Source organism: Lingula anatina, chromosome 1, assembly GCF_051362555.1.
Source record: "Lingula anatina isolate TDL-2025a chromosome 1, LinAna3.0, whole genome shotgun sequence".
In the NCBI taxonomy this organism is placed as follows: Eukaryota; Metazoa; Brachiopoda; class Lingulata; order Lingulida; family Lingulidae; genus Lingula; species Lingula anatina.
This window is the reverse complement of record NC_141767.1, coordinates 45,542,194-45,566,170: the sequence shown is the minus strand read 5'-3', so window position 1 is coordinate 45,566,170 and position 23,977 is coordinate 45,542,194. Positions and strand designations below refer to the sequence as shown.

Here is a 23,977-nt window from a genome sequence, read left to right as displayed (position 1 = left end):
CCCGTTTCATTTGTTGAAACACGTACACAATATCCCACAGCATATTTTGTTTACTTAGATGTTAGACGCAGTTACAGGAAAAATATCCACGCTGTGCATATATGAAATGGACTTATTCTTCCAAAGAAGTTAAATCTCTATCAAATTACCAGCGGTGAATAGACACAAGCTGTCGTGTCGCACTAAACTCTAACGCTGAAGCATGAAGGACAAACCTTAAAGGGTAAAGCATCCGAAACATGGGAAGACTCACGTAGCAAGATCGTCAGTCAAGCTAATTTGATTCTTCCACGACGCTCAATATAGTTTACGAAAGTGCGGACGAAGGTTAGTCATTACAGCACTTTTTTCCAGGTCTGCCGTTTTCGAGTACAGATGCACTCCATGTTGCAGATTGCCTGTAGCTGTGATAGCAATCTTAACGTTGCTAAAACAATGTTACGTGATGGCATGATCGGAAGATGGCAAGGGCATCTGAATGTTTGTATTCTATATGGTTGCCCTGAATTTGGCATCTGCTTGTTAGTCCCCAATTTCCGACACTCTAACTCAGTGATGTCGTGAGTTTCAGTCTTACTCTCAGGATATGACTAGGGGATTGCACCTTTCGATAAAGTCTATGTGTATTAAACAATCTCTTAAATTTACTTAGGTGACCTATACAACGTTAAACATCAGTCCATCAGTAGTCCATCGTAAGCAAGCGCGATCTATATACGTACGTATGGACACGGACGTGTACATGTACGTATTCAGTCAAACACACACATTTATAAACGCGGACACACACGCGCGCACGCATTCACTCACGCTCTACATGTCTTTAGAAAAGTCTGCAAATGCTAAAAAAAGCGACAAGTTGGGTTACGTGTGGACATTTCAAGCTCATTCGAAGTCGGCAAAATTCCAAACGTTACTGCTTTTTAACTTGCTTTTTAAAGACTACACAAAACATCAATAAAGAAACGGGCAAATGTACATGGTGTTCTTATTGACAAGTCGCTATAATAAGTCAAAACGCATGAAAAACACATGCAAAATAACATACATTTCAATGTTTCTCTGACATTTTTTGGACGAAAGTGCATGAATTTGACGGCCCAAGTTAAACATATTCACTTATTTACAAATACAAACCAAACTCCAAAGAGCAAAGATGTCACGGCCCCATGGTTTAGTGTACAAGTCATTTCGTTTTTAATTCTCAGGTTGCAAAATGAACCATGGTTCACCTTGCTGTTCGTGATTGATCGTCGGTTCCTAGTTAAAACGCCAGTTGGCAATTGATCATACCAGTTCATAGATGTGATACTAATATTCTGACACTCAATAATAGGGGAAAACGCTTGAAAGGAAATATATGCCTTCTGAACAATGTTTTGTAAAAAGTATTACTACAACTTTTATCATAAGTTTCGAGTGCCCTCAAAGTGTGACTGTTATATAGCGACCGAAACGAATAGGGTGACATGTCTATCCATTTCTGCCATTATCGGAGTCATATATGTTTCCTCTCCCATAGTATATCGGAGCAGTACTGTATGGCTATGGTTCTGACATAATAATGCACATACCTAGCCCAGCATAAAGCTGTTAAATGTATTTTTGGATGGACGCACAATATTCCAGTCCATTGATACAGATTTGAGTTTTCACTTTCCCCTTTATTTTTGTCAACATCCAATTTATACCCAACCCCATATATATGATTTCACTCCTGATAGCGATGACCCGGCTGAAAATCTTAAGCCAGTGGGGTAGCGTCAGTTGTGGAAAAGACCAAAATCAAGCAGTAGAAACATGTCTGAAATGCAGTAGCTGAGACATTGAGTCACAACACCTAATAAATTTGATACAGCATTTAGCATTGGTTTACTTGTGATGTACGAAAAATTAGAAAAAAAGATTTTCTCCCAGCCAATCAATTCTTATGCGTGATGACCCGTGTTTAAAAATGATATCTTAATAGATTCCGGTGAACGCCAGCATGAATAGTTGACTTCATTTTGGCGAGAAGAGATATTTGCACAGCACAGAACAATGTCGTTTTACATTTTTTTCACTCACACTCCAACTCTTACTGTTCTGAAATAATGGAAACCAGGTATTTAGTTTCGTTTGACATATTGCACATCTTTTACTGACAAGGTTAAGTAAATCAATTAATTATTTGATCTGTTTACTTTGCAAAAAGTATGTACATAAAGAGTATACTAAAAGCGCTTAACGTAACTTGTATGAAAATATTAGTGTGAGTCTAGTGGCAAGGTAAACACGACATGCCATTATAACACAGTCTACTTTTATAGGCAATTGTTGGTTTAAGTGAGATAAAGCCTTATTGATAAAAGTCAATATAGCGAGTTACAGAACGGCCTTGGAGACAGATTCAGAGCCGTAGTGCGACGGTCACGGTAGACATAGAATGTTGAACTGTCTGTGCAACGACTAACAAAAGCAGTAAGTATAACTATGTTTTCTATAAAATATTGCTACGAAATAGAGTTGAGTATGTTTTGATTTTGATACATGCGTTCGATTTCAACACAAGCGCCCCTGATTTGCTTTGTTAAAACTGTAATAAGGGACACTACACTCAATTATACATTAACATACTGCCAACGTACTCGTACATATCGGCCGCGATGATAATGTTTGGAAACATCAATATACATGTATGTTGTAGTGGTATGAGTATGTATATGTACAAGAGGGTGTATGTGTGCGCATGCTCTTTATCGATTGTGTGCACACACTTGTGCATGCATGTACACCATACACTTGTTATTGTTAATTCGCGGCTATAGCTGTTGCGTCCCTAACACACTGCTATAGCTATATTTATGGATCACAGTTTTGGTCATTAACTCCATTGTGCGTATTCTATTTCAAAACTAATATTGTCATTACCTCATTGTACTCTACTATTTACATCTAAACTATCCCGTTTTTGTTTAGGAAGTTGGGTATGCAGTCCTTATGTCACGGTGCGTCATTGGTCGGTATTTCAAAGCTAATTGAAGAAATGTGTTAGTCAGACCAAATCAATCGCCTCACAGAGTTGGAAAATAATCAAAATGGTATTTCATTCTTTTCAGAACAGTAGCACGGAAGAAGCAGAGTAAACCGTATCCGTAGATAGCAACCGAATAGCGTCAGAGATTACTATTCACGGCCTCAACATTAAATACAAATCAATTGACTGATAAAGTGAATTAAATCGGATAATTGTTTGGCAGCTGATAGAAATATTGCCACAGCGAACTCGAAGACTTCGTATTGGCAAACATCCAGTGAAGCCAGGGTTAGAATGGTTCCTGTCAATACTGGCACACGACAAGATTTACCGTGGAATATAAACCTATGAGATTAACCTACAAAAGGAGTGTATGTACACATGGCATCAACATTATTACCGGTACTTCGTCAGAACCCGAGAAATTCTTTTTGCCGTTGAACGCATGTCATAAAAAGACTTCCACTTCATACATGGACCAGAAGATTCATTTACGTTTAATTCATGGCACAGTATACATCGGGCTCTGTTTGAACCTATAGCAACGACATCGAAATTGGGCATTTATTTGTCACCCATCTTACGCGGTCTAAAGGACAAAAGGCAGCTCTCTTAGGTGAAATTCATATTGTATCTATCTCATATTTCATATTTCATGATGGACTATAGACATCTTTACTCCGCCGAAGCCAAGTGATTATACTAAAGCGTCAGCATGACATCCCCACGGACAGAGACCAGCACGTCTGAAGTTGGAATCAAGAAGAAACCCATCAGCATGTCTACGTATCAGTTCGAACCTCCTCCTCTGTATAGGGCGTCCAACTTCCTACCAACCCCGACTATGGTGAACTTTTGGAAACGTTCCCCGGCAAATAATAACAATCGTCTCGAGGAGGCAGATCTGAAATTGCCAAAGATATGGAAATCCATCACTAATAAACAACAAATGAAAGAATCGAATAGACAACAAAGGAATGTAGAGCCGTATGCGCCTCTTCCTGCAGGTGCTCATTTCAATCATTCCGTTGCCATTCCAAATGCGTTACCAAGGAACAAAAATGACATCGAAAGGCTCAGGAAAAACTTGGTGAACAGGCATTTGATGCAAATGAAAAGTACCCTACACCACCGACGAAATAAAGACTGTAGTATGGACGGTTTGACAGACAGTGGAAACAGAAAAGTCCACTTTCACAATAAGGTTTTAGTCCATGATGAAATTGGAGAAATCCAAGCTGACGTTGACGACAATGGCAAAGTTCTTACTCTTACAGTTGAACATGTGGCAACTATTGCAGAGAATGAGTCTGAAACTACAAAAACTACTGCCTTAGAGATTCCAAAGATCGTTTCCCCGGGATTAAGTCCCAGGGTCAGCCCCGGGACCAGCCCTCGGGTCAGTCCATTTGACCCTCTTCGCAACGACGGTGGTAAAACTCCCAGAGTAGCCGAATCCAATAAGCAGTGGAAGCAAGAAAATTCAATATCGAAAAACAATTACCTGGATAACCAGAAACTTGTCCAGATCTTTAATTGGCTAAAAGATATTGATGAATTAAAAGAATGTGGTGAATTGTATGATCCCTATGATGAGACAGCCGATGAGCTGCCTCCATGTACAGGGGCTGCTGACGCTAGGGACAATTACGTGAACCTGTTTCGGTGAAACTTTATGATAAAGATATATAAAACCATGAATATTCGGTATAATTTGCCATATAGACGCGTGTAAATCTGTGTTACCATTTTCATTTTCATTATCGTCATAATAATTATTGCTATTATCATTATTATTACTATTACCGGCAATTTGACTGACCATCTTTACTCAATTGAAATGTAGGCCTATTGCTCTTGTAATGGCTTGACCGAAAATCGCACATGCATGTCTACCTCACTTTCCTCATGTTTTACCGTTACTAGTCTATACAAGAATTACAAACAAGACTTGTCATCCTTATTCCATTATTGCTTAAATCAGTTATCAGGCCTAGCCTTGTCCTCTATAATCATTTGATATTAGTTAAATTGTGTGTCTGTGTTAAGTGTGCATTCTCACTTGTGACCATACGTCCGCGTTGTTATATTTTCATTTGAGCATCACTTTTCCAATTTATTGAATAAACATTAAATACATTTGATATTTGACGTTAATTGGCCCATTGAAAACGTTATCATGTGCTTTATTTTTGTATGGGTAGATTATATTTTAGGGTAGGTAGGGTAAATAATAACTATTTTGGAAAATGCTATAGGAACAGATATTTTTTAATGAAGAATGGGTGAAAAATCCATTTAAGTTCAGTAAACCCATTTTGGAAAGGCAGAGCAAACTTATGTAACTTTGAACAGAGTAAATCTCAAATGTCTTCATTAACGTGTTTTCTAAGGCAGATTTCACCACGTTTCGTCAATAATTCTTATCTGTAGGTTTGTAAAAAGACGATTTTCAAAATTTGCTGACAAAACTTTAATAATGGACAATTTAAGGTGCAATAAAACCTAGGGGCAGTTTGTTGGAGTTAAGCATCCGTGCGATACGATGTACCCTAATATTAGCTTACACCAAGTAAAACATTGATTTGTTTCACAAGATTTGTTCGAGACACACGATAATTTGAGATGCATGTATATGAAGACAGTTATGCGGAGTCTACTTTTTTCTAGTATATACATGTATACCATATAAAAAAATGAAAAATTATTTCCATTTGGTTGTTTTATTGGATTTTCTAATCGGAAGAGTCACGTTCAATATGTCAAATGTAGAAGAAGATATCCAAAGAATGACGAGAAAAAGTTCACTGTTCTAACTCGCATAAATTGGCGTGCACTCCACTAAATGTTAAGAACTTCCATCCATGGACAGTGTAAAAGACGGATGACTAGAGACAGGCAGGCGGTTAACAATATCCATTATGAAAAGTTAAATAAAATAGTTTAATACAGACATGGTTTATCGCTTAAAAGCATTTGTTCCAAGGATGGATTCCTTGGTTGGTTACAAACGTTGCTTCGTATGGACGATACTGGTCATCATTCTCGACACTTCCAGAAATAGCCTGATCATGAGAGAAAAGATGGACATATTATCGACTGTGGCGTGGTGATCAATCAGAAAAAAAACTAATCTAATGGTGGTAAATGAGAAAGACGAAGACCATTTACCTATGCAATTTCCTTGACTGTTTAAGATTGCAACCACTATACCTATTGCTACATGCATTTAGATGGAAAGGTATTTCAAAGGTAGAAAGTCATATCATAGAAAGAAGCCATATGTATTTTGTATAATTTCTTGATAAAAATCGTGATTTTTTCCATTTGAAATTAAAGGGCGTGTTATGAAAACAGTATTCGTGTCTTGTATTTTAATGGTTCCGAGAATTGTGTAAATAACAGTGCTACAAATAGGCTGATAGAGGTTACACATCGTTAGTTGTGTCCTTGCTAGAGTGACAACTCTTCATGTTTTATGGAATTAAGCACATGTAGCGCAGAAGCCGGCTCGAAAGCTGTACAGCATAAATTTCTGATAAATACTCTCGACCAAATGAGGTGATTTTCATGACGATCTATTCTTATGAACTGGACTGTCTGTGATCAGACAAATACCAACGTATTCCAATAACTATTTTGGAACACGACAATTACGTGGTAGTTGACTTAATGGACCGTAAAGATAGGGTGCATGTATCACATAATTGCAAGGCGGTGTTCTGTAGAGAGTCTAATTCATATCTTATCGTCACATATATTGTATTTACACAGACTTCAATGTCAGAAAGTATGAAAAAAAATTGCAACGCGGCAAATATCGTTGTCACACAACCTTGGCATAGAGAAGGGCCGTGTTGGGCCAGAGTTCTTTTGGAAGAACGGAAACGAATTTTTGTGTAGTTCACATACTGGAATATGTTCTTTGTTTCTGCCCCGTGACAAGTTGTACACTCGAGAAATATTATTCGTTAGACTTCAGTACGGCGGCTCGCTGTAGGTAACGCCACCAGAGTGGTCTTTGCACACCAGCGAGCTGTCTAGACTGAAAAATATTGATTTATCATTGATTTCTTTGAAAGCCGTTCAACGAAAAAGAGTTTTCCTCCTTCAATGAAGCCTGGCTGAAAGATAGCAGATGTCTTTGAAAAATAGAACTATAACTACATGTATGCTTTTAGAACTTAGACCACCGTGAATTATTGGACTACTCCTTTTGATTCTTTTCTTAAACTGTTCCCTTCAATTTTAGACTACGTGAAATATATCCGTTGTGTTAGGTGAGATGATGATTTCACTTCAATTTCCGCCTTCTCTTCGTTTCGTTTTTTTTCCAATTGCCCAATAGAAAGCTTTAACGAAGAAAATGTGTATCTTGTAAACAGATTGACATAAATTATACATGTACGACATGTTTGTTCGGTTTAATAAATTAAGACTTATGATAACCCAATTCTGTTTTCTTATAATTTTTAATTACAGCTCGCTTTCATGGGAATCCTGAACTGTTGCTGTCGATATATCACCATGGCTACGTGTATTAAGTCTCAATTGCATTTCAATTTTTCACATTCATGAATTAAGGTAAATTGGTGCGACTAACTAAGTTTATTTCACCACCTCTTACAGCGCAATATCAGCGCCCTAGGCTGACTCTTTAAACACGTCAATTCAAGTGATGTTATAAACATTTCGCACTGCTCAAATATTATCGATCATTTAATTTTCATTTATTACCGCTGGAAGCAGCATTGGGTCTATTCACTGGCCACCGGAGTGTTGATTGTTGCTACGCAGAAACCGAGGTTCCCTTTAAAAACAAATATGCCTCTTAAAGCACCGTCGAAATTGAACAAACCGTCCTCTAATACGCTGCTTGTGTTATTTAGTCTGCGTCGTTGGTTCGGTGACCATTGTATACAATAAGCGGTTGCACGCTCAGTGTCGACTCAATACTGGCTTGGAGTATAAAAGATATGTCTGGCCATTAGTGGCCCCGGATAAACATTAATGTGCGAAGATTTGAAAGGGAGTGTTGGCGTCTTCTGCTTGATTTACTGCCAAGCAAATACTTCAGTGAGACACGTTACAGAACTGGGGATGTTAACACGGTGCAGCGGTGACAAGTTAAAACATAGGAGCTGCTACATGACACGTTTTATATAGTTAATCCGATACTGCTTCTGGAATTAATCACACTTTCTTGGTAGAAGGTGGGTATTTTGAGAACTTGTAACTTCGTGTTCTTAACTATCATAAGAAAAAGATTAACTTTGCTTGTTTCTTACTGTGCGTGTATCACATTCCAATGTCAATCAGCTGGAGGCGAAGGGTCATTTTTTGGTTGCGTTTGTAAATCAATCCGACACGATGACAAAAAAAGTTTAATTGATTGTGTTTCGCCTATTATTATTTTCAAGTTTACCTATAATGATGAAAACTGAAGTTTGCTGAGCGGTTGTGTCATAATTTTCAGAACTAATAATTGTACGTACAGACAGGACGATTTTGAACAGAAGTTACCATGTCGGCGCCGTGGACACTTTGGAGGTCAATGCCACCAAGATACCAGCTCAGCCTTGAGCGGAAAGAACAACCAAAACCCAGAGAGAAAAAAGGTGATTTTTTATTGGAACCACAGGCAACGAATCGGTCGCTGTCAGATTCAGAAGACCGAGAATCTACACTCATTAATCAAAGCCTCGTCCACGGCGACAAGGAACGTCTGTTCAAAAAGGCACATCCGGCATTTCCATGTCGGCGGTCAGCATACCTTCACCATATGAAGGTACAGGGGAGGGTAAATTCAGCCAAAACATTCATCAACGAACACCCAAGTGTTATACCCTCCCGGCCTCATACAAGAGCGAAGAGTGCACCTAATCTTCTTGAAAATTGTGCCGCCAACAAATCCCATGACCCATTTATTCCTACCAGGGAATATACCACAGACAGTCGGAACTTGTATTACAAAATTCGCCACGATCCTAGATTTTCGGACAAAGTGGTAGACATTCCGGAATCGTATGAGCCAGAACCGGAGAGTACCCCTGAAAGATTCCCCGCCAGAAAAGTCCCAAGATCGGCTTCCCGTGTTGTAAAGAAACTATTCGTTTCACCAGAAAACTCCATGCAGTTCCAGTACGTTACGGAGACCCCACTCGCTCTGCATAATCAATCGTATCACAGCTTTCCCGGTGAAGTACCGGGCGGCATGGACGGCGAACAAAGAAACGATAGTTTACCACCGGGTAGTCCTCCTAACACGGAGGATCCCGAGACACCAAGTGTCCCGCCCCGTCTTCAACCGAGTAGAAGCGGCAGCGATCAAATCCACAGCCAGGGCGACCAGAACAACGCTAACGTAGTGCAAGAATACATGCTAAGAACCGACGACATTTTGAGATATTACTCGGAAAAAGACTGCAGCATTTGCAAACACATCGCAGATGACATTTCCATATACCAGCAGTCTCTCATGAGTACCGACGGGCACCAAAGACGACTGATCGAAAATTCATTCCTAACTGGTCGTCCGTTAATGGACTACCTAGAAAGCCACACACCTAAGGAGATAACTAGCAATAAAGTACATAAGATATTTCTCGGTAATGTGAGAGATCATTTCAGTTTGGATACTATACATGATCCCCTGGAGACCAACAATGCCTTTTTCCAATTGAATCGTCCGTCTGTACTGAATCCTCGCAAAGAAATGGGATTACCAAGAGTTTCAGGCAAACAGATATCTGAGACGGAAACAAAAAATTCCAGGAAACCGAAACCATCACTGGTTCCGTGTTTTGCTAAAGAAGATGGTGCTGTGAAATTAAGACTATCAAAGGACAATCAGGCAAGGATACCAGCCGAGCCGAAAGAATCACCACGAAAAACATGCATTAAATACGCCGAGATTGTTATTCCCTCCGCAACGGAGAGTGACTCCGGTACTTTACTAGGTTTAAGTCCAAGAAAATCAGACATGAATGCCACGATATAAATCTCTACAGGTTTTATTAAGCTGTTCACATACTTTCATTAGCCATGTAGGCCCCTATTACATTAACGTTGGACTTTGATTTCCAAGAAGATTTTGTTCATACCGACTTTTTATTCATTTTAATTGTTTATTAAATTTTGAAATAATAGGGTTTGCGTATTTCTTCATTCAGTACCACAATTTATAATTAACAAAATGCAATTAGTAGCACTGCTGAGTACTATCAAGAATCGTACTGAGTAAAAGGATTTCTTTACCTTTCTTTTTGGTACAAAATTGTCTTTTAAATCTTGGTAAAAAGTTACTTTAACTTCTCTCACCATAAAGATCGGTTTAAAGCACAGTAATTGTTCAGTTGGAACATTAATCTTATTTCAACAGTATGAATTTAAAATAAATATTTATTTATTCAAAATATCACATGTTCATGAAGTTACATGTACTCCGGGTTAAACTATTATACGAAGCCTAGCTGTACACTTGTAACATTTGCATTTGTTTAAATTTCATATGGGTTAATTTCGTGTCTGATAGAAAAGAACCTTCAGCAAATCACAGTCGGTCTTCGCTCTTTTTCAAGATGTATGTCACTTCTTTTCATGCTTTTCATCCTGTAGTTTAAGATTGGACACAAATGTTCTATACTAAGGAGACGAGGTGCTCCAAGTGAAGTGACTTGTGATTCTGGTGAACTTCCTCGCTGCAAGGCAGGCAGAATAAAGCAGGCGTGCCTTGAACAATTAAAGAAAACAACATGAAGTTCAGCTAAAATATTCATGGTAATAATGTTAATATAAACATTTTCATTCATCAGTGGTTATGAAGAAATCTGTTTTCTATAATCCTCATCTGTTGCAGCGTGTGATTTCTCGGCAAATTGTGACGTCACTGCCGGGAAGTGATCGCAAAAGAAATTAACGCAAACTGACGTCATCGTTATAACTGATAATTGACAAAAAAAATTCGACAGCCTGTAGTACAGTGATTTATTTAGATCTAGTCTAACAGTACATTCTAAGTTTATTTGAAAATATGATTTAATTATCTGAATTTCATACAAAAATGAAAAACTTCTAAAAGACCCTTTTCTAGGTTAGCCAAGTGATATTTTGCTTAAAATAGGATGGCCAACCCAATAGACAGTAAGATAATAGCAGGAAAGGAATATTCTAAAGATTACCATCATTTGTTCCACACAATGGACAGGCTACCTTTGCTTCTGGACCATAGCACCAGTAGCAAAGATGTCGTATTTTTTCAGCTGAAGGCATGTTTTGGCATGAATCTTGAAATCCATCTTGATGTAGCAATTTATGACATGATCTGCATAAAAGAATTCCACCTGCAGGGAAGGGAAAGGGTTTGGTTTTGGCTACTTAGAATTAAAACACTGTGAAATGCATTTGTGCTCTTTTTGAGAAGGAATATAGTTGCGCTCTAACTTCATAAGGGACAAAACAGTAGTAGATAATGGAATAAAAATAACTATACTCTAATCAACTTCGGAAAAATACAGGACAGATTTAGATATTTATCTTTTAAAATGGCTTAACTCACCTGGGACGCGATTGTTTTGGCATAAAACTACCTGCACAAAAGGAAAACACTGGAAGCAGCGACTACACACCAATCTATCCATAGTACAGTTAAACGCACATATTCGTTTTTTTTTATTTTGCTATGTGGCGGGAAAATTTATACGACTGAACATGACGTTATGTGTGAGTTGAATCACAATGGTTTAATCAGTTGATCCTGCCTTTTTATTTATTTATTTATTCATTTGTTGAGACTCTACAATATTTAAATAATTCATATCAGATAATAATACAATTCACCCTGCAGGTCAACAGAATGTATTTTTGCATCACAGATTTATATTCATAAACATGGTATACATGTATGCACGTATATGTTTCATGTCAAAAGAGATTATGATAATGTAGTTTGTTTCACATGGAGTTTAATATGTATTTATCAAAGTTTAAACTTTGTTTACATAACATGGTAAGAGCAGGTGTTAAGATTCACAATGTTATAAGGTATTAACATAAATAGGCCAGAAATGTTTGACAAGATGGTGGTAAATCACCTGGTATTAGTTTTACTGACTATACTTTTTCAAGAAATGTAAGTAAGCTATTTTTTCGATAATAGGATGTTCGATTTAAAATTACCAAAGTTTTAACCAACCGTCTTTTGCATGGTGTTGAACAATATAATGTTTTATACTTTAAAGAAATAATATGGAACATTCTCTAGATAGGACTTACTCACGTCAGAATCGGTGCACAGACACCATGCCCTGTTTCGTGTAATTATCCGCAGTATTAAGACGCTTTATGCATCTTGTCTAGAAAAAAATATTGCGTATTTTTGTTTATCAAAAAGGTGCTGAACTGAGCTACATATCGTACCCAAATTAATTAAATATGTGAATATTTATTTTTAGCCCACCAGTATTTAGTAATGGGCGAGTCTTAGAGTTACCAGCCATTGACTATGTTGACAAGTACAAGCGGCACCTGGCGCTTGGAGAGTGTCCGACGCGGACCATCAACGGTCGAGAAGTGTCATGGTAAAATGTCACCGATCAAGTGTATATCGGCAGTTAAAGCAGAGGGGATTAATAGATTTTAAAAAAATGTCAAAAATGATACATTTTGATCAAAATTAGATTTATATTTTATTTCACATTTAACATAAATATCCCTTGTAGAATAGTACATCGTGGCATTAAATACAAAAATTATGAACCAATAAACATGTGCATGTGCTGCTGTTCTAGTCCGGTGAAGACGCCGTACAGGGGAACACCAAAGTATTATGAATACCCCGTAACCAGGATCACGTACAAGCAAGCCAATTCGGTGGAAGATATCTTTAGGGAGATGACCGTTATGGGCGGCGTCGGTGTCTCATTTATGGGACTCATCGGAGCTTCCGTTTCGGTATGTTACCTGACTTTGCAATCCCTATCTATTAATTGTATTTTCATTTGACGAACCGTTATATATTAGACATAACAAAAGGTATATCCCAGATTTCCCTCAGATTTCCAAGCGGCTGTTTCTATTACATGCCCGATGAAATTTGTTTATATCATGAGGATTTCCTCTTGTTTCGCTCTCCGTGGAGCATTAACCAAGCACAGTATAGCAGCAGAAAAAATCTTAAGTTTCCAATCTGTCCAATCACAGAAATCCATCCTCGATGTAAGTTATTTCAACATATTCAACATGTATATAAATAAAAGTACTGATAGAAAACTTTATAGAATACCTTTTTTCTTTTACCATAGGCACGTTACACGGAGACATTGAATGCCAAATCCAACAGTATTACCATGATGGGCCACGTGACAGCACAGCGCGGGTTTTGGACATTAGGTCATCCACGACCCAGCAGGTGTTTTAAACACTAACGATTTTTTGACACTTTGGGTTTTTAGGAAAATTGATATATGACATCTCTATTGATTTTAAGAATAAGATAAATTTTTCTCTTTTTTTTCTAATCTAAAGATGCAGAATCTGGTATTGGCAAACTGTACCAGTATGCACCATTATACAATTATCCCCGTTTCCCATAATCTTATATTGAACATCGTGGTCATTCAAGAAAAATTATATACGAAATACTGTTGAGTAATCTAAATTATTTTTCAACTATTGCAGCAATATTGGATCTTTAAGTAGATACCAAACCAAATACTATGTCAGTGACATTTTGGTCGGGGGCGAGGACTCTTTGATCGTACAGTTGAACTTCAATTCTGAAGAAGTGAAAAAGAAAGTAGAAATTACTATCAAAGTAAGTGACTTAGGTCCCTTTTCGTTGCTAAAGTAGTCCTTTTAGGGTATAATTCTCTTTCCTACGTGTTAAGTATTTAGAGAATCGAAATTACTATACTAGGATGAAAGAAATTTGAAACGCACCGAAGTTAAATGTTAGATGATATAGAATATTCCTTTCTTTTGGTTCCTACATAATTTTCACTGTAATCATTAAGTTTGTGTTTTTTTTCAATTACAGATTAAACTTCTGTTCTTCACCATAACTACAAAAATGGAATGGGTGAAGACTAATTTTAAAGGATCAGCAAGTGTTGATGCAAGTATTTTCATAGTTTATATTTGCGTAGAGGGGCCTGAATATATACTAGCACATAAAGGTGAAAAATACAAATACCCTTTATAGAATCTAGTGCAAATCTAATAAAATGATAAGAAATAACATTACACATAATCTAAAGTAAACAACGTTTCAGAGTATTAATAAGTATCAGTTGTTTTAGACATGCAGTTACAAGTGTATTTATACATGAAATTGAATACCATCAAGACTTTTAAGTCTTTTTTTTAAACCTTATCAGTCTTCGTATCTATTTGTTTTAGATTCGTCGTATTTCATCTATTGGCAACAGTGTCAAGGAGTCATACTGCTGTGATCTAGCTGGCTATGACAGAGCTCTAGTGAGAGTGAGGCAGCTAGAGGCAGAAATGGCCAAGGTGGGCACCGACTTGAAGAAAATCAGCGTGAGTGACGAGCGTCTTCACACAGGATATCTGCTCACCCCGTTTGATACCGAGTCGACAGGTACTCAAACTGTTACGTTTTCTTTGTCAATTTCGCGTGTATTTAACAACTAATAGCACCCATCGCTTCTCACTGATTTAAAAATTTGCTGACATTGACTGTTTGGCCACATGAAATAAATTCTCGAAAAGAGCACAATAAACGTGTGCAGCAACACTGTCACATTGGTAACCTAAATAATGCACGTAGCTCTCTACTAAATCCCGTTACGACAAGACAAGTTATATATTGAAAGAAACAAGCCCTCATCCCATTAAATACTGCAACAGTTGTCATTGCATTGCCTGGCAATATCGTGCATTGTGTTTAATTCTAATTAATTTTCCTGACAGTGAGTAATCTTTAGTTTTGGCATCTATCTAGATCTTAAGTATATGAACGCGGTCTTCACCCACAGAATGAAAAGACTGACAGACCAAAAGAATGAGGTTGAAACAGTTCTGAACCAAGTCCAAAGAGAGCTGCAGAAGGTATTTCAACACATCAAATCAAAATCTAAAAGGTTGTAATAAGGTGTTAGACTCTTAGTGTTTTTAATTTTAAAGTAATCTTACTAGGAAGGAATGGACATTTTGAAAATACTAAACAGTTACTACATGGCGAATATATAGCCATGCAGTATAAGACTTGCTTAGATCAAGAGCATGCTATTATGCATTCCATGTACGTGGTCTAGCACGCCTTATATTTATTTTGCCAAGTTTAGTTGGATATTTTTATTTACAGGTACAGCCGCCCAGCCGCCTAGGTGCTCTGAACTCACTGGAGCTTGAGCTGACCAGAATAAGGACACAAATGACCAACGCCCTTAACAGATTTACCCAGCTGACTCTCTCCCAGACCAAATCACTTGGGAGTTACTACGGGAATCTTAGAGCTCCGTTCTATTACACAAGAAAGCTGGCACAGATTTTGGCATCGTAAAAAACTTTGGCAGCTTGGCAAGGACGCACATTTGTTACTTTAGTTTAACTGAAACTGAGCGACAATCTATAAGAGAAAAATTGACTTTAGTAAAATATCACGTTCACCGGTATTATTTTGTATACGTAAGGCAATAAACTGTGACTTAGATGTGTAAATGTCAACACTGTGTTGGGTTTCTTTTTCGTCCTTACTCGTAAGGACAATATTTGATAAACGGTCTCATCTTAATAGCCTATTTCACCAGCAATATTGTGTCACGTGTCTTATATAATCGCATACGCTAATATAGATCACAGTGAACCCTGCAATACACCTTTGTGACCAAGGGTGACAATATGTGTGCTGAGAAAAGATGCACATGTCTCTTTAATATGACATGACGTACTTCACGCGCTAGTAATAAATAGTGGACACGGTTGACATTTTGCGAGCAGGTTCGAAGGTACGTTTTTAGCACATGAACCTATTTGTCCAAGGTTAAGTTTTTCAAAGCAGAAAACGCTTTTAAGTGAGCTGAGAGACGCGTATGTTTAAAGTACATGTTCTTTGATATAGTTTAGAATTGGCCCAGATAACGTAAGTAGCGATGTGATGTTATGAGTACTAGTAAGACTAGTCAACAAATTGCTTTAAATTCACCCAAAGAATTCCTAAAAAATCAGACTCGATATTGACATTTTATTTGATCTCTAAGACTACCTACACATGGTGCATTCATATTTAGATTAGCTGAGGACATCACCATGAACATCATTTTACCCTACGTTATCCCAATGTTACTGGGAAGAACGTTTAACATCACTTCAGACAAAGTCGGCACAGATATCTTTCCAGCGGGATTCCAACCAACTGTGAGCATATAAATACATAAATAAAATACAAAAGTTATGATTTTATGTTGAAATGAACATACTGAAACATTATAATACCTAGTTATATACATGCATGGTGCCAGTGTTTTCTATTATTCTATTAGTGCAGGGGTTATTAATAATGGGAGGGACTTTTCCTTCGTTATTTCGTGACCTGGGACTAACAACTGTTCAGTTGTGATAATGTACCATCATGAAACAATTTTAATATTTGATCATAATTTACATTGTTCTATGGTAAACCATCACTTTTTTTCGCCTTAAATTATACTTTTTTTCAAACAGAATTTTTTAGCATGCTTGCCATTTTTTATCTTCATATTAGTTACTACATGTATCTGTGCGTGTTGGAAAATAAAACTGCATCTTTTCCATTTTGCAGATTATAAACAAACAGCGCACAACCAGTTCTCATAAGATGGTAGAAACTAGTCGGCAAGCAAGAGATTTCTTAAATGTCGGCGGGGAATTGTCACTGAAAATAAAGAGCGGAATGCTCAGTATTAAGGGTACATGTATACATTATACTATGCTCTTTCTGTATTTGACCCAAGCACTTAATTCTTCCCACAATCTGAGTAAGCCACTATCATTTTGTTCTCCATTCATGTCGACCCTATGACAGATAAAGACGGGTGTCTCGTTCATCGAGAGTTTGGTGTGTTGTACATGTATGCTTACACAAACGTGGTACCCTCTCATAAGCCTTTATCATAGGGCCAGAAATTTGCGATTAAATCAGCTTGATCTCTTTAGCTTGTCCATCTCACTCTGCAATTCTACTATTTATTCCAATTTGTTTGACAATTTATTTTAAACAATTTCAGGATCTGGAGAATATCTGAAAGACGAGCAATCCAGGTCAAAGAGAATTGAAGTTCTTACTAAGGTCAACTTTGAAACGGTAAGAAAGTCATAGACCCATACCGGTACATTGTAAATATCTTGCAGTGCTTATGCTTCCAATTCATATATGTCGTTAACAAATTAAGTCAAAAAAAACGCTGTGTGGGGAAACACATTGAGTACCAGAGAAGGGAATGTGCCTGTCATGAAGTAGCCTATGCAAAATGATTATTGGAGGTGACTATCAGTCACTCAACATGTACAGGTGAGCTTTATATAACTGTTTCACTGCCGGAACTCAGTGGCTTTGGGCCGAAGATCTTAAATCTTAAAACAAAGGCTTCATTCACATGCAATGTCTATTTTCTAAATTCTATTTTCTATTCGCGGTATGTCTTATGATCACGGTCACTGCCTGAATATCCCGCGGCGTAATTACTGGCAGCGCGAGCCAGTTACTATAAGTTACTTTAAGTAACTGGCTCGCGTAGTCATCACCATAATTATCGTCATTATCAATTTTGCAGTACGAAATCCCTGTTGGTGACAAGTGGAATGTGGACAATACCAGTAAACACATCTTCGATGAGACAATGCTGCGAAGAAGTACTGGTACATGACATAAGCCGCATGGCTCATACGAACTGTGTTTATTGAGGAAATTCTATCCTAATTTTTCACGATTCGCAGGTCACCGAGACCATCCCATCGTCACTGCGTCCTGTACGAGGATGGACACTTAAGGGCCCCCAGTCCCTGGGGTCGCACTACGTAAGAAGTATAACGTACGGTGGGGAGTTGGTGGCATCCCTTATCTTCACTGCTGAAACGACCCAAGAATACCAGAAAATCAAAGCTGCTTTAAGTGTTGGGATCCCGGTAAGTGAAGTCAAACAATCATTTTCTTTTGTGAACATGTTTAAATGAGACTGGCTGTTTATTATTAAGTATTAGTCCTTTTGAAGCGATAATGCTCCCTGAACTAAATCCCATTTGAATGTTTTGAACATTAAGTTGCAGTATACTGAACGAGGCATAGCGACAGTTTCAGATTTGTTTTACATGAATAAATTATTGTGGTTGCTAATGAATTGCTTAAACTTGGATCAAACCTAAACAACTGACATTTAATGTCTTCTTCCTATCACCACAAGATTTACGGACCGTTTGGTCTTGACGTCGAAGGTGACTTTGGCAGAACAGTGAAGGAAATGAAAGACAAAACCACACTCGATATCAAATACTTTGCAAATGTTCCCGTAGATATCGTTCCCACCGACATGGACTCTTTCGGAAAACTTGTCGAGAGATTCCCAGACATGGTAAGATGGATTGTTGAGCTAAAGGTAGTTATAGCTTACTACCAGAATCACTCTTGAACTCCTATAAAAAGACAAATTTAGTATAGATCTGAGATAGGAGCAAATCGCAATCGGTTCTTGGCCAAATGGTTTTATATTATTATCAATCAGATTTGTGAATACTTTGCTACAATATTACTCTTGTTTTCTTTATGCGTGTTAGAGTATTATTTTCGATCTTTCGGGCAATTAGAACCTTGGGGATTTATTATTGATGAGACATTACATTACTTATTCGACCGAACGATTTGACAAAAACCCACAATATATGTACTTTGTGAATAATGTTGAATTGTTTTAATAGGTAAAGAAGGTTAATAATGGAAAAGGTGTGCCTGTTCGTGCCGAACTTGTACCTCTTCACTCGCTCAGTTCGAAATATATAGACTACCTCGTTGACGGGTAGGTGACTTTTGAATATGTAGTTAAAATTGAAACCATTGAAAGAAAACCATTCATGAAAAAGTAAAACAATGCCTGCAGTCCAGCAGTTTCTATCTGAGTTATGCAGTTAGCCCCCTTCCCCCTTTTCTACGGTACAAAGTACTTCAGATGTGGAAAATAGAGATTGACTTTGCCGTTATTATTCAGTTTTGTTCTTTTGTGTTTGATATATACAGATGGGACATCTCAAGCACAATCTCAAGTACTTTGTACCGTAGAAAAGGGGGAGGGGGCTAACTGCATACCTCAGATAGAAACAATAACACCTATAGCCTCATACCGTGAAGGTGTTTTATGAAACAAAATATTGGAGTGCAAATAATTCTGCTTTTAGGATACTGTTTTGAATAAATTAACATTCTAACTGAATCCCCGCAGTCACAGAGATGTCGGAAGATCTGACATATTTCTCTGTTTAGATTTATATAAATGCTGTGTACCTATTTTATTATAAAATACCTATTTTAACTTGCAGGTCTCTACGGAGCGAGCTGGACTCCATAGAACTGCGATTTGATGATCTCCGCGGGGCCAGTGCAGCTATGAGAGACTGGTTGTCCCGACTGCCTTCCGTAACTGCCGCGCAAGAGCAAGAGGTGAGGAGCAGTGCCTTATCACTCAAAGCTAGAGGCCAACTAGGTGATGAAATTAAATGCATACCGAAATACTCGTTGGGCAGAAGAAAATATTGCCATGAATTAACCATAGTCAAGTATATGTGAATACTCAGTGAAAAATCAGTCTTAGGCCCTGGTAGAGAGTAATGCCTTTTACGTACATGATGTTCTGTATGTGCAAATTTAGTAGATAGGCCCTACTGCATTAAGAAAAAGCGTTTTTAATGAAACATTTTCACCGTTTCTGGCAAACCTAAACATTATTATGGAATGATTTCAGATAGCTGCATTTGACAAGAAAGTGAATGACATTTTAGAGGTTTTCTATGATGTCATAGCGAAAATGGATCTGTCGCAGCAATCCGGTCGGAGAGCTCAGTTCGATCCGGCCTATAATGCGTATAACGCAGGCGGGTTTGGCATTCCCGGAACCTACATGCGACAATGGAATAGCATCAGAAGTAGAATTGTGAGTAGTTCATTTTCCTCTATCATCCACTTTCTCTTTCCTTCGGAAAAATATGCCCGTTTGGGTTTTATAATATATTGGCATTTTGTAGACTGATTTATCTTAGACCATCAATGTATTGCAGTTGACTATACCTGCACCAATAGGCCTACATGTGCACGTTTTTAACTTCCTATCAGTAGGCCTACCACTATTGCATCTGTTACACCGAGACGTACGGTACATTGTATTGATCATGCGCACGTGCGCACAGTAGGTACATTTTTTAACAGTTGAATTATATTTTTGTATAACTAATACTGTTTCTCAGTTTTTTCCTTGTGTGTGTGCGTGTGTGGGTGCGCGCGTGTGTGCTCGCGCGCGTTCGTGCCTGCGCGTGTTTGTACACATACCGGACCATGTAAGAGTATGTAGGCTACTGGTATTTTTTTTTCCAAAATTCATGTGCAATGACTACAAATGTATCATACCTTATGAAATGTTGCGTCATGTTACTTTACAGGAAACTGGAAATGTTATTGTTGGGAAATAAAGAGAAGCCAACCTCAGTCCACATGATGAGCACACAAAAAAGTGAATATTATCATTCCATTGAAAAAAATTGTATTTGACATTCTGTTTTTATAAGGTTTATTTTGCCAATAAAATGATGCGTGTCCATATTTAATATATTTCTGCCCTCTCTGTTGAAGTGGTCTTTATTTTAATTCACGCCTTTCTAATATTTTTTCAATTTTTTTTTTTTTGTTTCTTTTATTTATAGCCATATTTACAAGTATGGTCTGATCAATATGTATGAATATGTATGGACTACTATAACATACATAAATGTATGTCGACCTACATGTATATTGTCCCTAACGAAAGTAAACGGAATGTCAGAATTGCTTTAAATTGTAATACTTACAGTGTATCTTTCAATTACTTTAAGAATTACTTTAAGTGATCAGTTGATCTTAAGTTACATATCTTTAATGGCAAACAAAAATTAACAACGATCGCCTGAGTATCATGTAATAAGACTTCCCGGAATGGATAAGATCGCTCCGGCTATTTCAGCATCAACATAATTTTAAAAAATCACTCCCTAGAGAGTGTGCTTGTGACCATGACCTTGCCCTTCAAGAGAAGCTACGTTCTTAGCTGAATAAATTAACTTTTTATGTTTATGTTTTGGTGTTTTAAAAGAAAATCATAATTCAGGTAAACTATTACTTGTGGTGTGATGAGAACTTCGTTGTTTTGAGAGTAATCACTGTTCATATAAATAGCGAGAAGGACTTCGTTTTATCTCGTGTATCATCGGGTTTATCCGCCTCACTTAGATACGAGCAAGATGGCTGACAAACCTAAGCACAAACCCCCGGAGGGGATGGAACCATACGATTTAGGTGGACAAGGTGACCTCGGAGCACTCAGTCCCGAACAACAAGAAAAACTGAACAGATTTAAGGTGATTTTGATTAACTGACTTTGTTAAAAATGCTTTATTCTTCAATGAATTACGGAAAATCGGTCATTATTTATGTAGACCAAGTCACCAACCCTATCGATGCCGTCAATATCTAGACAGCGATGGTGTTTCTGAATTACCGGATATTTTCAGTTATTCCGAAACTCTACCATGAGAGTATTTTGCAGTATTTCGTTGAACTTTGACATTGTTTATGAAAGGTATACATGTATAAATGTATCTAACTCACCCCTCCTCCTTTGGCAATCGCCCCCACCCCCATCCTACAGTATATTATGGCTTGGTATATTATTATTGCCCCGAATACTACATGTACTAATATAAGGTGTACATATATAACAGACATGTGCTGAGGTAGTTAAAATGAGGGGTGGTGTGAGAATGATTTTTGTGCTACATTCATCAAATATGCAGTTGGCAAATGCTTGAGTTCCACACTGAAAATAATCATCATCTTTACCAGTAGTTCCACTCTGCTGCTTTAATCACATTCTTATTTTTCCAATTTCAGATTCAAACTAGATTAGAGAATGAGAAATATCTTAGAAATCACCCAGAAGTAGAATGTTTGCTCACAGGATTTTTAGGGTAAGTTTGTTGCAACTGTGTTAGCCTATAGGTAAGCAATGTATTGAGTATGGAAGGGTTTTTGTGCTTACATAATCTGTAATTGCATACAGTTTTAATTTTAAGTAACTTGGGTGTGCAGTTTAACTGTTTTTAACAGCCTTTATAATTTTAATTTAAAAAATGTATTTGTTTTCTTTGTTCACAGGGATATATTACGGAAGAGGCCAAATAATGTAAGAGAGTTTGCATCATGTAAGTTATCTTTCATACATACATGTACAGTGTACACAGCACATCAGTGATAAAGTTATAGTTACACATTATTAACAACTAAATATTAAGGTTTAGCTTTTGGGTCATTAACTGTTTCATTCATATTTGTTATATGTATATAGATATATATGAAATAAGAATTACCTTTTCTAAAAAAAAAAAAAGAATTATACTATATAGGCATGTATATATATTTAAATTCACTTTTTCCTTTTCAGCATATTTCACAGATCCTGATCTACCAGACAAAGTCGTGAATCAGTTAGAAGGGAGACAAGCACAAATGAAACAGAACAAGGTGCTACAAAAGACTTTGACTCAGTAGACATGTTGTAGTTTGTTTTAAGGGAAATTGTGTATAACTGTACTCTTTATTTTAAATTGAATCTGTGGATAATTTTTTGCTGCCACACATAGTTAGGCATGAAAAAACTTTGTTAGTTTGTTTTAACATCAAACACTGATATTTTGAAATGGAAATGTATTCGACAATAAAGGCAGAAAAAATGAGGATTTTATCTTTGCCATTAAATACACCTGCATTTGATTAAATATAAGTAGGAATAGTTAAAAAGAATTGTAAAATGACCCTTTTAATACAATGGAATGATATCTTATCAGGAATGACTTAATGCCATTGCAGCATTTATGTGAAATTCAGGATTGTGTATTGAACAACTGAGGTCACTTATGCTAAATTATACAGTGAGGCATGTTTCTTTCATAAGACAAAAACTTTAAATGCATAATTTGATGTGCTGATGCATGTTTTTGAAAACTTGTCTTCTTTTTTATGAATTTTATGAATATCTTTTTCAAATGTTTACATCTGACAGGGGATAAATACCAGAAAGAATAAAGGAAATGTAATCGGTGAACAACTTTAGTGTAATATGTGAACTGCATGCTACCTGCAGTATTCTAGATATCAAGTTGTTTGTCATAATGTGTGACCTTTATATCCGTGCTGCATGATCTTAGTATAATGTAGCAAACTGTACATTAATTTAAAGGCTTAAATAAACATATTTATCTTAGTACAAATATCATTTTGTTATAATATTTTTGTCTACATATTTTTAATAACGTCACTCGATTGTCATACAGAAAGTATTTTATTATAAGGAATGTCTATCCCTATGCCTGCTGTAGCTGTATTGCCTGTTTTTCATTATGTGTGTCAACTTGGCTGGTTATTTTCAACAGTAGGATAATGCAGTGCCTTATACTTGACAATTAGAATGTTGGAACACAAACACACGTACATAAACCTTCCTAAACTTCATGTATTAAAGTTAGCAAAATTCAAAATTGAGATATTACATCTAACTCCTTGGCAAAATTAAGGTATAAATCGGAGAACGAGGGGTCTTTCCTTTTGAATAGATACAATGTACTATTTCTCTTTTGCATTGATGCTATTTATCACGATACATAAATGGCCTTCATGTTAAAATTTTTAATATATCTGACAATTTAAAATTTGTGAATTTTATTCATGTGATGTTG

At 37.0% G+C, this 23,977-nt stretch overlaps 5 protein-coding genes and 1 long non-coding RNA gene across 9 annotated transcripts; 5 read left to right on the top strand and 1 right to left on the bottom strand.

Moving 5' to 3' along the window:
* Positions 1–202: 202 nt before the first annotated feature.
* Positions 203–4,973, top strand: LOC147764392 (uncharacterized). Of its 3 annotated transcripts, XM_086997945.1 has the most exons (3): positions 1,916–2,460; positions 2,959–2,987; positions 3,099–4,973. In XM_086997945.1, the coding sequence occupies exon 3, from the start codon at positions 3,732–3,734 to the stop codon at positions 4,683–4,685; it is 954 nt and encodes a 317-aa protein (XP_086854071.1). In that variant the 5' UTR covers positions 1,916–2,460; positions 2,959–2,987; positions 3,099–3,731; the 3' UTR covers positions 4,686–4,973. The 3 variants fall into 3 exon arrangements, with proteins under 3 accessions (XP_086854064.1, XP_086854071.1, XP_086854055.1); XM_086997938.1 differs by lacking the exons at positions 1,916–2,460; positions 2,959–2,987 and adding an exon at positions 203–327; XM_086997929.1 differs by lacking the exon at positions 2,959–2,987.
* A 2,780-nt stretch (positions 4,974–7,753) lies between these two features.
* Positions 7,754–10,164, top strand: LOC106158720 (uncharacterized). The gene is made up of 2 exons (XM_013534801.2): positions 7,754–8,229; positions 8,493–10,164. Exon 2 carries the CDS (start codon positions 8,541–8,543, stop codon positions 10,014–10,016), a length of 1,476 nt encoding a protein of 491 aa, XP_013390255.2. The 5' UTR covers positions 7,754–8,229; positions 8,493–8,540; the 3' UTR covers positions 10,017–10,164.
* A 205-nt stretch (positions 10,165–10,369) lies between these two features.
* Positions 10,370–11,682, bottom strand: LOC147764391 (uncharacterized). The gene is made up of 3 exons (XR_015331512.1): positions 11,574–11,682; positions 11,197–11,358; positions 10,370–10,747 (listed from the first exon to the last, which is right to left on the bottom strand). It is a non-coding gene; the product is annotated as an uncharacterized LOC147764391 (long non-coding RNA).
* Positions 11,683–12,041: 359 nt separating this feature from the next.
* Positions 12,042–15,703, top strand: LOC106158721 (uncharacterized). The gene is made up of 9 exons (XM_013534802.2): positions 12,042–12,146; positions 12,469–12,594; positions 12,805–12,967; positions 13,318–13,424; positions 13,694–13,829; positions 14,052–14,129; positions 14,414–14,615; positions 14,979–15,085; positions 15,342–15,703. Exons 1-9 carry the CDS (start codon positions 12,082–12,084, stop codon positions 15,537–15,539), a joined length of 1,182 nt encoding a protein of 393 aa, XP_013390256.2. The 5' UTR covers positions 12,042–12,081; the 3' UTR covers positions 15,540–15,703.
* A 130-nt stretch (positions 15,704–15,833) lies between these two features.
* LOC106158722 (uncharacterized) lies at positions 15,834–20,822 on the top strand. Of its 2 annotated transcripts, none has more exons than XM_086997918.1 (10): positions 15,834–15,984; positions 16,267–16,393; positions 16,797–16,923; positions 17,242–17,318; positions 17,951–18,139; positions 18,415–18,582; positions 18,926–19,023; positions 19,541–19,661; positions 19,963–20,151; positions 20,654–20,822. In XM_086997918.1, the coding sequence occupies exons 2-10, from the start codon at positions 16,286–16,288 to the stop codon at positions 20,681–20,683; spliced, it is 1,107 nt and encodes a 368-aa protein (XP_086854044.1). In that variant the 5' UTR covers positions 15,834–15,984; positions 16,267–16,285; the 3' UTR covers positions 20,684–20,822. The 2 variants fall into 2 exon arrangements, with proteins under 2 accessions (XP_086854044.1, XP_086854039.1); XM_086997913.1 differs by having other exon boundaries at positions 18,415–18,606.
* A 660-nt stretch (positions 20,823–21,482) lies between these two features.
* LOC106158723 (RIIa domain-containing protein 1) lies at positions 21,483–23,514 on the top strand. Its single transcript, XM_013534805.2, has 4 exons — positions 21,483–21,604; positions 22,137–22,213; positions 22,401–22,447; positions 22,687–23,514. The coding sequence occupies exons 1-4, from the start codon at positions 21,488–21,490 to the stop codon at positions 22,791–22,793; spliced, it is 348 nt and encodes a 115-aa protein (XP_013390259.1). The 5' UTR covers positions 21,483–21,487; the 3' UTR covers positions 22,794–23,514.
* Positions 23,515–23,977: the final 463 nt, after the last annotated feature.

What these genes read in the sequence shown, in the direction of transcription:
- LOC106158722 (XM_086997913.1), top strand. Translation starts at nt 16,286, where the DNA reads ATGAACATCATTTTACCCTACGTTATCCCAATGTTACTGGGAAGAACG. An exon ending in GATGGATTGTTGAGCTAAAG is followed by an intron (nt 18,607 to 18,925) that starts GTAGTTATAGCT and finishes TTGTTTTAATAG; the next exon opens with GTAAAGAAGGTTAATAATGG. An exon ending in ATAGACTACCTCGTTGACGG is followed by an intron (nt 19,024 to 19,540) that starts GTAGGTGACTTT and finishes TTTAACTTGCAG; the next exon opens with GTCTCTACGGAGCGAGCTGG.
- LOC106158721 (XM_013534802.2), top strand. Translation starts at nt 12,082, where the DNA reads ATGTTTGACAAGATGGTGGTAAATCACCTGGTATTAGTTTTACTGACT. An exon ending in ACTATACTTTTTCAAGAAAT is followed by an intron (nt 12,147 to 12,468) that starts GTAAGTAAGCTA and finishes ATTTATTTTTAG; the next exon opens with CCCACCAGTATTTAGTAATG. An exon ending in AAGGATCAGCAAGTGTTGAT is followed by an intron (nt 14,130 to 14,413) that starts GCAAGTATTTTC and finishes TATTTGTTTTAG; the next exon opens with ATTCGTCGTATTTCATCTAT.
- LOC106158723 (XM_013534805.2), top strand. Translation starts at nt 21,488, where the DNA reads ATGGCTGACAAACCTAAGCACAAACCCCCGGAGGGGATGGAACCATAC. An exon ending in AAAAACTGAACAGATTTAAG is followed by an intron (nt 21,605 to 22,136) that starts GTGATTTTGATT and finishes TTCCAATTTCAG; the next exon opens with ATTCAAACTAGATTAGAGAA. An exon ending in TTGCTCACAGGATTTTTAGG is followed by an intron (nt 22,214 to 22,400) that starts GTAAGTTTGTTG and finishes CTTTGTTCACAG; the next exon opens with GGATATATTACGGAAGAGGC.
- LOC147764392 (XM_086997938.1), top strand. Translation starts at nt 3,732, where the DNA reads ATGACATCCCCACGGACAGAGACCAGCACGTCTGAAGTTGGAATCAAG.
- LOC106158720 (XM_013534801.2), top strand. Translation starts at nt 8,541, where the DNA reads ATGTCGGCGCCGTGGACACTTTGGAGGTCAATGCCACCAAGATACCAG.